A 12,914-nucleotide genomic window follows, 5' to 3' on the forward strand; every position below is an offset into this window, starting at 1 on the left:
CTAGTTCTTGGCAGAGCAGCGGCAGCCATTGTCTTGACTTCACGGTGGATTATCTGGGACACTGTGAATTCCGAGACTCTCCTGTCCCGGCTCCCTGGGACCTGCTCGTCCCCGCCCTGCGCTCCCACCAGAAGGCGCCTAGACGGCGGCGAGCTTTCAGGTCCCGGCTGCCTCGCTTTGAGCTGGCCCTGGGCATTCGTCCATGGGCGTGGGAACTCTTTGGGGTTTTGTTGGGAACAGCCTTTCTTCTCTCCCCTCTCTGCGCACTAAACTTACTCCAAATCTAGCGCCCTGAGTCGCTTCCTTTGCCTTTGTGCGGCGGATGACTGGACCCTTTTAGGGCCCCGGGGGGGTCTCTGAGTGCCCCTCAGAGACTAATGAGACTAATGTGCTACTGAGAGACTCAGGCTGAACCCCTCTTCTGCACAATTCGCTCCTGCACATGCCCCTCAAAAGCCCTGCCTGGTTCAGTTACACCTCGCGGGCTCCAGGGATCTTCTCTCTGGGAGGCAAAGGGCCGCTCTTTGGGGTCAGGTCTGTAACTGTGTGTGGAACATAAAGGAACAGACAAAACCAGACAAACCCTAGAAATAGGACTGCAGACTTGAGGCTACTAAAGGGGAGCAAAGGGGCGGGGGCACCCGCAGCCTGCGGCAGAGCCTGGGTGTCTGGTGGGGGCTGTGGTGTGGCAACACACGTCTGAGGAGTGGGATCCTGTTCCCCTAAACCCTATCCTGTTGTAAGACACCGTGACCTTCAGAAAGAGAAAACTTCGCAAAGATAAAGAGAGAAATGAGGTCGACACACGGGAGCACGTCTGCTCAGCCACCCGGAAGAAAACGTCTAACTAGCGTCAGTCATAATTGAAAGGATAAAAATGAAAATTGCATTAACCTCTCACATTTTCAACGATATATTTAGCTGTCAAACGCTCAGTCTTGATGCGGGCGCGGTGAGAGCCACTGTTGGCTGCTGGTGAGAGGCTGCTGGGTAAGCCGCTGTGGAAGGCCGCGGAGTGATGTCCACTCAACATGTTTTCAAATGCCCATGCCCCGTTCTCTTCTCGATTTTTAATTTTATCTTTTAAAATTAATACTAATAAAATGATCGGGCCTCCCTGGTGGTGCAGGTGGTTGAGCGCAGCGCTGTGAAGCTGCCCGCAGCCTCTGCAGCGCCGGTTCAATCCCGGCCGGCGAGGGTCCCACATGGCGCGCAGACCTCTCCTGTCTCCCCGCTGCTCCCCTCAGCAGTGTCTTCGGTCCGTCTGCCTGTTTTGTTCCCTGCTCTGTCTCTGGTGAATCCTTTCACCCTCCCACACATCTGGCCTGTACCCCAGTTCTTGTATAAATAAAATAAATCTTTTTAAAAAAAGAGAAAATGATAATGCACACACATTAAAAAAATAAAACCCCCTGGGATTCAGTTTGTATTTGTAACAATTAAAAACAAATACAGCGTTAATGATGTAGAGCTTATGCGGAAAATTCACCCATTTCAAGGGTACAAGTCAGGAATTTCTAGTAGCTTTACCAAGTGGTTCATCTATAACCATGAATCATTTCGGGGACACTTATCCCCATCCGCACCTCCAGCCCCAGGTAACCACTAATCTACTTTCTGTCTCTCTGGTAATGATTTAGCTAATTATTTTCTGATTACACAAGTAATAGTTTCTTATTTTAGATCATTTGAATGACTCAAAAAAAAAAAAAAGACCCACCCTGGAAGGACCCCCCCCACCACTTGCTGCCTCGGCTGTGGCTTTGCCGCCCCCTGCATGTGTGACGGGTATCCTGCTGCCCATCTGCTTCTCCGCCCGGCACTTTCCCCTGGGGATGCCCCTGTCCACCTTGCAGGACTTTGGAGGCTGACTCAGCCCCGCTTAGTGACCGCCTCCCTGGAGGTGGGGCCAGAAGCAGTTTTCTCTCCTCTGAACCCCTGGGGGTGGTTTCCAGCTCTTGGCTGACTTGGTGTCCAGTGCGGACGTGAGCGCCTGAGGACTGAGGTTGTGCCTGTCACTTTGGCCCCTAAGCCTGTGTCTCCAGCGTCCCCCGGCCCCTTCCTGAGGGCGTCGTGCTGGGCTCTAGCAATGCAGTTCTCACCGCCAGGCACGGGCCCTGGCCCAGAAGCCAACCCGGCAAAGTCACTCACGGACACAAGTGAGTGAAAGCGGCCTCCCAGGGTGTGGCTATGCCTGGATTTTCACTCGTCTCTGCCGTAAGACTTCGCTGGTTACTGAGCACGACTCCTCTCCTTGCCTGATGTTAGTCACCTGTACCCACCTTCTTGTCCGAGTGATATAGTGACTGGCATTAAAGTGCTATGTGAACCACACTGGGGCTGGCGGCCTTTCCGCTGCTGTGGACAGCCATCTCGCTGGCTCGTGCTGGCCCTGCATGCACGGCCTGTCTGCAGGCCTGCTGCAGGCCTCCCTGGACATGCCGCGTGTGGACGGCAAGCCAGGCTCCCCCCAAGCCCCGTGTAACTGAGTTCTGGACCCTTTGCCATGGCACCTCCCCCAGTCCTGACCCTCCCTTCTGGCTGTTTCTGATGCCCCTAACCTGCCCGAGCCTGGTCCACAGTGGCATTGCCGTGGTCCTGTTACAGAGCACTCCCTCCTGTCACCTGTATGACCTCGTGTTACACTCACCTTTGCAGTACTTAAAAGCTGACCTGATCCAGCCAGTCTCAGTGTGGGGGTGCAGGCACATGACAGTGTCCACCCTGTGACCTGTTGAGTGACCCTTCTGCAGTGGCCGGCGTCCTCGGCTGTGCTCACACACGTCCTCCTGTTGCAGCCGTGATGCAGGGCGCCAGCCCAGCCTGCCGGCAGCCACGGAATAACCCAGCCTGGGCGATGAGACGCCGCGAGCTCACCTGGTTGTCCCATTGAGGAAGCACCTTGTTGTTCTGGAACCTGGGCAGTCTCCCCCTGGAACGTCTCCCCTGGAGCTCCTGGCTTTGCTGCCCTCATGTTGGGACATTTGCTCCATGTTGACAACTTCGGACACCACCAGCCTCTGGCCTTGCTTCCGGGCGAAGCCCAGGGCACCTCACCCAGTGCCTCCTGCCCCTCCTTTTGTCTTCTTCCCAGTGACACACGCACACACACGTGCATGTGCCCCTGCACGCACATTCGTTCTATTTCTCAGTCTCAGTGATCGCCCACACACATTCACAGGAGACAGGAGCCCCCTCACTTCTGTTTCTCCTTTTGGTGTTCCTCTTGGGCACTGTGCTGAGGCTGGGGACCGAGCACTGAGCAGAGCACGGCCCGGGCAGGGACGGCACATGGTGGGCAGCGGGCAGGCCTTCCCTTCCTGCGGTCAGCGTGGCCCTTCATTGGTTATTTTCCGCTGTTTTCACCTTTCACAGACCTCGTAGGTGGATGAGGAAGCAGATCCAGAGGCTTCATTAGCCACGCTTCCCCCGCGAGACAAGAGTGTTACACGTGGAGGGGAGAGGCAGGCGTCCCTGTGCGGGCTGGGTGCAGGGGAAGGTGACTCGCCACCCAGGGGCCTCGCGAACACCCCATGGCCCCGGCTTCAGGCACAGAAGGAAATGAACTGCTCTGTGCGTTTCTGTCTTGCAGATCCAGAACATGAACAACATCATCTCCTTCCCGCTGGACAGCTTGCTGAAGGGGGACCTGAAAGGCGTGAAGGGGGTACGCCAGCCCATTCATGCCCCACCCCGTGGTGTCTGCCCAGCCGTGGGGCCCTCCCACATGGTGCCTCCGACTGGCCCTTGACTCCATCTCCTGGGACCAGCCCTGGAGGGGGTGACTCGATGTCCCACTGGTCACCCTGTGCTAACGGTGGCGGGGAGGGGGGGACGTGCAGGGAAGGCAGAAACGGCCCATTTAGGGACAGCAGCTGACACCTGGGCAGAGAAGGCAGGGTCCAGGCCGCGTGTCCCTGACGGGGAGAGCTGCACTCGTGAGCACAGGCTTGTCTCCCGCCCTCCAGGGGATGGGGCTTGCTGCACCCTGCCTCTTAGCAACGCTTGGGCTGTGAATCGCCCCCTAATTTGTGGGTGAGGAGAGTGGGGCTCGAGGGGAGCAGCAGACAGAGCAGCACCTTGGCTCTGCATGCTGTGGCACAGACGTGGGGTGAAAGGGGAGGCCGGCGCCAGGTTTCCAGGAGACCCGGAGGGGCTCAGCTCAGGATTCCCAGGGCATGTCCGCACATCGCAGGCCCAGGCTGGCCCGTGTCAGGGACGTCTGCAAAGGCCTCTCAGTCTCCCTCCCCAGCGTGCCCAGGGGAGTGGCAGGCAGGGAGGACAGGCCAGTGGCCGCAGGACACCGAGTCATCTACCAACTGTCCCCTGGGTGCCAGGACACGTGCCGCCCCAGGAAGCCATGGCAGTGTGGGGGGGGGGGACACACCCCGGGTAGAGTTTGGGCGCAAACCCCCGGAGCCTGACACCACCTGCACCTTAGACTCTGGGGGCCTGAGGCCGCGAGTCCGCAGCTGCTGGACACGAGATGAAGCTTACGGGGGTAGAGCTGAAGCCCAGGAAGAATCCAAAATTATTGGTATAAGCCCCTCCCCCCAATGTTCTCTCGTAAAACTACCCCGAGAAAGGGATCATGAATAGAGAGGACCCCTCGAGAGAACTTCAGGGGTTCAGGGCCTGTGTGGGCCGGCCCTCATCAGGAGGGTACTGAGTTCCAGACCGAGAGGAGGTGGGGAGCCCAGGAGAATGTGAATGGCTTTTCTAGTGGAATTATTGGGGTTACATGCGTCAGGGAGACTCATATATTAGCAAAAAACGTCAGAGTCAAAATAAATTTCTTTTACAGACGAAATGTTAAGACCTTCTGGGTTTAATTTCAGAAGGATGCCAGGGCAGAGGGCAGAGTGGGTGAAGCCAGATGGGCCGGGTGAGGACTCGTTACAGTGGGGCGGCATGTGCGTTACAGGAATCTTTCTGTGTCCTCTGTAGTTTCTGTGGTGCAGTTTTGGAAAAGAAAATGAGACAAGGCGAGGCCTCTGCTCATGTACCTAAAAGCCTGCCCGTCTCTCGCGGGGTCACGCGCGTCGTGTGTTTTAGAAACTAATGCCCCTTTCACGACTAGTTAGGACTAAGCGGGTTTCTCGTGCCCACAAGTTAGTGATTAGTCCTGTCTAATTTATGCCTCTCTGTTTCCAGGATCTCAAAAAGCCTTTTGATAAAGCTTGGAAGGACTATGAAACAAAAATGTGAGTGTTTTCGTTTTTAAAATAAGCATAAGTAACGCGATTTCAGTTTAAATTGGGCTTTTATTGCTTAAAGGTGTTGTCTCAATAAACCTTAATCCAGGAGAGAATTGACCTGACGCTGTTGCTGGGGTCTGTTAGAGGCAAGGCACCCTGATCCAGGTCCCGCCCCCCCGAACCCCGCTTAGGGTTTGAGAAGCCGTCCGCTTCTGGCTGTGTCTGCATTTCTCTGCTGCTCCGTCCCCTTGGCTTTGGAAAGGGGGAGAAGAGTCAGGTGTTGGGGTGTCCCACCTTTCTGACGTTACATGATTGCGTCATCTGCCAGGAGAATGGGAAGAGGGGTTGTGGCTCCCAGAGGCGCCAGGGCCCGCCCACAACTCACTGCCAGGCTGGTTGACCTCAGACCGGGCGACCGTCCCAGTCAGGTCTCCTTCCCAGAGGGGCAGTGGGACGAGCGGGCTGGCCGGCGCTGGCCTCAGTTACTGCACCCGCCTGGGGAAGAGGAAGGGCCCGGAGCCCGTGCTTGCGCCGTCGTTGCTGCGCGCTGGGTAATAAGGAGCGTTTCTGCGTGACTTGACCCCCAGCCACCTGGTGGAGAGCCAGATGGAAAGGTGGGGCCCATTTCAGGTGTAACCACCAGCAGTCACTGGCTGGCGTTCTTGTATTACCAGCCCTGGGCATATGTTTGGGGGTGATGAATCACAGAAGTCGCACCAAGGAGAACACAGCCCCTGATGTCATTCCATTCTGGGGGTCTGCATTTCTGCCTCTGAGCTTGTGGGGGCCGGAGGGTGGGGGTGGGTGTGAGGCCCCTGGGGCCGGGTCTGGACCGAGCGGGTGCTGAGGGAGTAAGTGTGGAGCAGACTCTCAGCAGAAGAGCGTTTCCCTTCCTGGCGGCCGAGAGGCTGTCCTCATCCACAGAGGGCCTCGTTCTCACAGGCTGGGGCAGGGTCGCGCGAGGTGGTCATTCTGCAGCGCTTGCCCGCGGCGTCGTGACTGACCATGCTCTGTTCACACGCAGAACCAAGATAGAGAAGGAGAAGAAGGAGCACGCCAAGCTGCACGGCATGATCCGCACGGAGATCAGCGGGGCCGAGATCGCCGAGGAGATGGAGAAGGAGCGTCGCTTCTTCCAGCTGCAGATGTGCGAGGTGGGCGGCCGCGGGCGGGGGCGGGCAGTGCCGGCCTGTGAGTGTCCCCGCTCCCTGCTAGCGGAGCCTCGGTCTCCCGGGGTGGGACTGGGTGACACCCACTGGGCGACGCCCACTAAGCGCAGGGGCCAGTGGCTGGACCTGGGCATCCTGAGCTGGAACCTGAAGTGTTCTGAGAGCGCAGGCTATGGCGCTGGGCCAGTGGTTCTCGGGGGGGCGGCTCTCCTGGTGGGGTAGCTCGGTGGTTGGCGTTGTTGTCAGCGGTTGATGTGCACTGACGTCCCTGTCTCACTTTTGGGGTTTTCCGCATCCCTTGGCTCTTCCTGTCCCTCTGTTCCTTGTTCGCTGCTCGAGTTTTTTATTACTATTTAGAAAGTTATCCAGAACCCAGAGCGTTAGGCAGGAGAGGGTATTTTATGCACGTGTTTCGAACAGACCTCCCGTGTGCTGACACCTGCCTGGCCTGTTGCAGGTGGTGCTGGGGAATCAGCTCAGATGCTGGGAGACAGGTGTGCTGTGTCCTCAGTCAGGGACACGCAGGTCCTTGTGTCTGAGAGCAGGTTTGGAAAGGGCGTGGTCAGGTTGTGCCCTCTCTGACTAGCTCGGAGGAGCCCGATGACCCAAACTCGGCTCACCGAAAATGCCCCGTGAATGAGGCCCAGGCAGCAGGCTGGTAGGTCTCGAGGAGAGGGTGCTGGTCCACACGACCTGCCCTGTCCGGGCCCTCTGCGGGGTCCCCCCGCCACTCAAGATTTCTCTCGGGTCCAGGAGAATGGGTCACAAGAACTGACTGAGCTGTCCTCCTGCGTGCACTGCTGAGTGGAGCCTTGAGGTCTTAGCTCAAGCCACCTGCTGTGCTGGTCCCGGTGCCCCTGGGCCCTGTCTGCCCGCATAGCAGGGACTGTCCATGGACTCAGAGCTTCCGGAGGGAAGGCATCTGAAAAGGATGTCAGCTGGTAGGCAGACACGGGCTGGCAAGGGCTTTCTGTGGAAGAAGGAGCCCAGGGCAACACCTGAAGGCGCATACATAAGCTGCAGCTCAGATCTCTGGTCTGTTCCAGAGACTGTTCCTCAAACAGGAGATCCTGAGCTGAATAAGCGTTTGACATCCTTTAGATGTTTAAAATTTGAGCTGCCTGTTGTCCATCTAAAGGGAAGGCTTTCAGACTTTTATTTCCAGATGTAGAAATCCATCTTCAACGTGCATTTTATGAAGAAGTTTCACAGGTTCACTGCGTTGCCAGATGGGCGTTACAGAGCTCCTGTGAATGGAGAGGGTGTGGGAGAAACCCAGGCTGCTTTCTTGATTGTGAAGTGAAATCTGCTCTTAGAATTCAGTCAGTAGGGCCTCCCTGGTGGCACAAAGGGTTAAGTCATAGCACTATAAAGCTCTCCACAGCCTCCGCAGCGTGAGTTCAATCCCTGGCCAGGGAGCTACCCACATGGTGCAGCAGATCTCTCCTGTCTCCCCGCTGCTCCCCTCAGCAGTGTATTTCAGTCAGTCTGCCTGTTCTGCTCCCCACTCTGTCTCTGGTGAATCCTCTTACCCCCCACACCTCTAGCCTGTGTCCCAGTTCTTGTATGCATAAATAAATCTTTAAAAAAAAAAGAATTCGGTCAATATAAAAGATATAGCAAAAATTTCCCCAGATTCTGTGCACCGAAAGATAGCCAGTTTAACACTTAGCTAAACAGCTTTATATGTGCCTTCATGAAAATTAATTTGCACAAGCAAGCTCAGTCTCCACGGATGCGTTCTGACCTGGCTATTTTTGCTCACGAGTCTGTCCTAAATGTCTTTCCCTGTCGGAGACGTTGCTTTATGGGCTCCACGGCTGTGTAATGTTGTCTGTGCGGATGCACCGTTTATTAATTGCCCACTTACTGCATTTGGGTTATTGCCATTTTCACAAGGAAAGCTTTCAAAAGAAAGAAACTTCTCTTCTATTCATCTGTGTAAACGTTTATGATGCTCTTCTTAGAGTCAGTTCCTGTAAGAATTTCTAAGCCAAAGGTAAGCGCTTTAAAGTTTGACATATTGCCAAGCCGCTTCTTAACTATTTAATCATTTTGATACATTGCCAGACATCTTATTCAATTAACAGTGAATAAATGCCACAAAGAAGGGAGACGAGGACTTAAAGGCAGTGAATGTAGGTGAGGAAATGCTGTCGTTTCCTGTGTCAGAGCCCCTTCTGGTCCCCTGGGCTGCGAACCTCCTGGGTTCTTCTTGGGAGAACCCCGAAAGCGAATCTCCCAGTTGCAGCTGGAAGTGTGGCAGAGGCGCATCCCCTCCAGCGACCCGCCTCCTGGGCTCTGCAGACCACACCAGGGGGCGGAAGGAGCGGGCCTGACAGAGCCCTGGCCCTGGCTCTGTGGTCCAGCAGGGCACGCGCCTGCACGGCTGCTGTGCCTCCATCCCCACGGCCGCCTCTTGTCTGGAGGTCGCTGGATGCAACTTAAAAATGCCTTTAATTCATTTCAACTTAAAATTTGGTTTTTATCGCCATCACGTGCTTTCTCAGTTTTGGGGAGGGGGATTAGCGGCCTTGATGGGACGTCTTAGCTGCCCAAGGTCAGTAGCTGGTGCTTCAGGCGATGACCTGCCTGAGGAAAGGGAGCGGGCCAGGAGCCTGCCGATGGGAGTGCCAGGGTGGCTGGGCCCCTCGCGCTCATGCTGCTGCGGTTAACAGGGGCGCCTTGGACCAGGTGGTCCAGGCCCTTCCGTGTTAAATGACCCGTGTATCCGCTCATCCTCCTGCACCACTTGGACACGCCGTGTGGCGGGCAGAGCACCACCGTCCGCCCGGAGCGCTGCCCGCTTCAAGGACGTGGATGAGACCAGCTCTGACCTGGGCAGTGCACGTGCAGCTCATGCTCTCCCTTTGTTGTCTCTTAACAGTATTTGCTGAAGGTCAATGAAATAAAGATTAAAAAGGGAGTGGACTTACTGCAGAATCTCATCAAATATTTTCACGCCCAATGCAAGTAAGTTCTTTTTCTTTGTTCTTGTGTCATTTCAAATGTTTGCTTTTTTATGGCGAGGTACAGATCGTTGGCCCTGGGCCTGGGAAAAGAAACACTCACTTAAAAATCCCGGGAAAGGGAATCCGGTGTGGATGCGGCCATGGCAGAGGAGCCTTGAAAAGCTGCCCCCAGGAACGGCCATGGCTGGGCCACGGGGCCGTGTGATTTCATTTCTTTGAAAGGTCAGGAGTGGGCAGCTGCAGAGACAGAAACAGGCAGCGGCTGCCAGGATGGGGTGGGGCGGACGGGGCTGCCGGCCACAGGGTTTCTCTTTGTGGGGCTGCTGATGCCCCGGATGAGATGGTGCTGCTGATTCAACAGCCCTGGGAAGGTGCGAGAAACCACCTCAAAAGTGAATTTTTGAGAACATTTGAGAATTAAGTTTCAATGAAAAAGATGCCACAAGGACCTATGGTAATGACCAAATACGTTTATTTTTGTAGAGGCGCAAACTGGCGTGCCCTAGCAGACTCTGGTAATTCTCAGATGCTCTGATTCGTACTGAGCCACTGTGTTAAACTGAGAAAAGGCTTCCATCCGGTAACCTGCGGAGTCAGGCCGTGATGAACTGAGGAGCCTCTGTGGGGACGAGAAGGAGAAACTCCAGGTTCCAGGGCTGCCCAAGCACCAACAGGCGCACCCTTCCATCTGGCCCTCACCTCCCAGCCTTGTTTTCTGTCCTGCTGCTGCTTTTCCTCCCAGACCCCGGCCCCCTGGGGCCCCTGCACATGGGGCTCCTCCCTCATGCCTGCTGAGTGCGTGGTGGGGAGCAGCCCCGAAATGCCGAGGTGAAGTGCCTTCCGGTCCAGCCTCGGCGCCCATCAAGTAGGGGAGTCAGACATCAGCCAACAGCTTTTTAACTGGACGTTTTAAAGGGTTCAAAAGGACTGAATCAAAGGAAGACTGTAATAGAAGGAGCTCGGGTAGATGGAAATTGGAGACAGGGATTAGAGGGTTTTGTTTTATTTCTTGCTGTTTTCCCCAGCAGCTAGAATGCTGGCACACAGTAGGTCTTCAAATACTTCCTGAATTGGCTGTAAGCCTCTTTAGGGGAGACATGTATCCTGAGATGTAAAGGGTGAGGAGGGGCTCTAAGGGATAGAAGAAGAACATTCCAGGCAAAGGCCAAGGCTTGAGGCCATTCCAGGAAGGCCAGTGGGACAGGAGCTGGGGGTGGCGCTGGGGAGGGAGAATTGTCCTAGGACCCCAGGGGCCGTGCACATCTCTGAGGCTTTTCAGCCCGGTTTTACATTTTATCCCGCATGGATTAGGAAGTTCTTGAAAAGGCTGACACCGAGCATCCATTAGGCAGGTGTTTCCTGAGCTCCTGCTCTCTGCTTGGTGCTTTTTTTTTTTTTTTAAAGATTGATTTATTTATACAAGCACTGGGTACAGTCAGAAGCATGGGAGGATGAGAGGATTCACCAGAGCCAGAGCAGGGAACAAAACAGACAGACTGACAAAGTACACTGCTGAGGGGAGCAGCGGGCACAGCACTTGAGGTCTGCGCACCATGTGGGACCCTTGCAGGCAGCTGGGGATTGAACCAGCACTGCAGAGGCTGCGGGCAGCTTCGCAGCCCAGCGCTCAACCACTGCGCCACCAGGGAAGACCCTCTGCTTTGTGCTTTTTAAGGTTCTGAGGTACATCAAGGAGGAAGCAAAGGTCTCGCCTCCTGGACCTCATCCTCACAGGGGCAAACAGCTGTCTATGCCCCACAAGTCCAGTCTTGGGAGTGAGTGCGGCCGGGAGGGGACAGCACTGAGTGGGGGAGCAGGCTGGTACCCCACAAGGCTCCTTCCCTCCCATGTCTGCTCAGGTGAGGTTTCCATGTGTGCTAGATGGCACCGGTGGGATGTGGGCCACACCTGGGGGCCGGCGCTTGGGCTAGACAGAGGGTCCACAGGCAGATGGCGGGTCTGCCAGGAGAAGTCTTTGGGGTCAGATCCGGCCCCACAGGCCGAGTCCCACGGGGGTGAGCCTGTACGGAGCCCACCCCCCTCTCCACCCCATGGTCCAGCTCCGTGTGACGACTCCTCTGATGCGATTCTCTGCCCCGACGGGGCATCTGCTCTCCCTCTGTGTCCCCGCCACTCTCTGCACCCCTGCGTCAGGGCAACTTTCCTATGCTGTCCTGCCCCCATGGCACTGTGCACCTTCCAGGAAAGGGCCGTGACATTTATTTTCATCTGTTGTGCCACCCACATTTACCTGACACACTTTCGCAGCCACGACTGGCACTGTCGAATTAAACCCAGCTTTGATTTGGAATCCCCAAGGCAACTTTGGGGACCTTGCTTTTCTGAAGTAGGAGGTCAGACAGCAAAGCAAGTGGCCAAGCAAGTCATCTGAGGATAGAAGAAGAGGAAGCCGATCTCCTCTCTCACGGGTAGAATTTCCAAGGTGAATTATTTCACAGAGACCATGGTCCTAGCTGTGACTAAGGCAGAAATCCCTCTTTCAGTTCTGTGCAGCCCTGAGTGTGGCACTGTAGGAAGTGGGCCACTTCCCTGCTCATACTTTATTTTTAAGAAGAAGCTATTCTGGGATTTCCTTTTTTTTCCTCCCTTTATTTTGCCCAAACTGATCAGTTGGGTAGCAACTGACCACGGTGGAAAGTGAACTGTTGGCCTTTTATGGGCTTTGGCCCAGTAACCTTTGGAAATGACGCGTCTCCTGTCACTTCCTTTGTGGATGTGGGAGAGGGAGCACTCACTCTCAAGTCGTTCAAATAGCTGGACTTTTTAAAATTCATAGTTTGGGCATAAACTGTGTCTTCGGATGAGAGTGCTGGTGGCTCCATCACCTGGCAGCCCTGTGGAGTCCCTGCCCGTGAGGCCCGGCCCCTACCCAGGGAGCGGGTCGTGCTGGGCCGAGGTGTGGGAACCCAGACTGCCTCTGCCTGTTATTTGATTTGAGGAAAGAATTTGCATCCCCCCTCGCTCTGCACTCCCCGCAAATGTGTCTTATCAGCTTTTGCTGCTAAGCTTTGAGGATCCTGTGGTCGAGTGGATTCTGGAAATGGGTTAAATCACTTAAAACCAACACACGGTCATGTGCTGCTAAGTGGGAAGGGGCATGGACTTGACCTGTCCCTTGAGCAAGGGCCTGCAAGGGCCACTCTGGCAGCTGCTGCCCAGTGCATGTGGCACCCGTTGGCCGAGGCACAGTCCGGGTGGCCTGGGGGTGGCAGGGAGCCGGCTGCCGAGCACAGACCCCTCACGGTGTGAGCCCCGGGGGGCTGTTGTGCTCACCTCCGTGGTGGCAGCTTGAAGGCTGACTGAACCTCCACGAATGTGTTTTAAAGGCTTGGAATTTGGTCAGGCCAGCTAGAAAACATTTGATTAGAAGAGTTGGCATTTGGCGATATTAACGGGGGTGTTGACGGGAGCTCGGGAGGTGTCAACAGTTCCACCTGCCAGGGGGCGCGCGGGGTGGCTCGCGCTGATAGGCAGCCAGGTGGCGACAGGACCCCTTTCTTTGACACCAGCCCCACCCCACCCCCCGCCAATCTGATTTCATTTTGGGGGTGCAC

General features: G+C 55.7%; 1 protein-coding gene across 6 annotated transcripts in view; it reads left to right on the forward strand.

The window, feature by feature from the left end:
* Positions 1–12,914, forward strand: part of ASAP2 (ArfGAP with SH3 domain, ankyrin repeat and PH domain 2) — a gene marked incomplete at both ends in the record, with an annotated part of 114,224 nt that overhangs the window by 66,438 nt on the left and 34,872 nt on the right. For all 6 annotated transcript variants that reach the window (XM_084235004.1, XM_084235005.1, XM_084235006.1 and 3 more), the window contains 4 exons: positions 3,593–3,667; positions 5,155–5,204; positions 6,223–6,352; positions 9,255–9,340. In XM_084235004.1, the coding sequence (XP_084091130.1) occupies positions 3,593–3,667; positions 5,155–5,204; positions 6,223–6,352; positions 9,255–9,340 (341 nt within the window). The remainder of the gene's footprint in view (positions 1–3,592; positions 3,668–5,154; positions 5,205–6,222; positions 6,353–9,254; positions 9,341–12,914) is intronic.

Source organism: Talpa europaea (genome assembly GCF_964194135.1).
Source record: "Talpa europaea genome assembly, chromosome: 6".
In the NCBI taxonomy this organism is placed as follows: domain Eukaryota; kingdom Metazoa; phylum Chordata; class Mammalia; order Eulipotyphla; family Talpidae; genus Talpa; species Talpa europaea.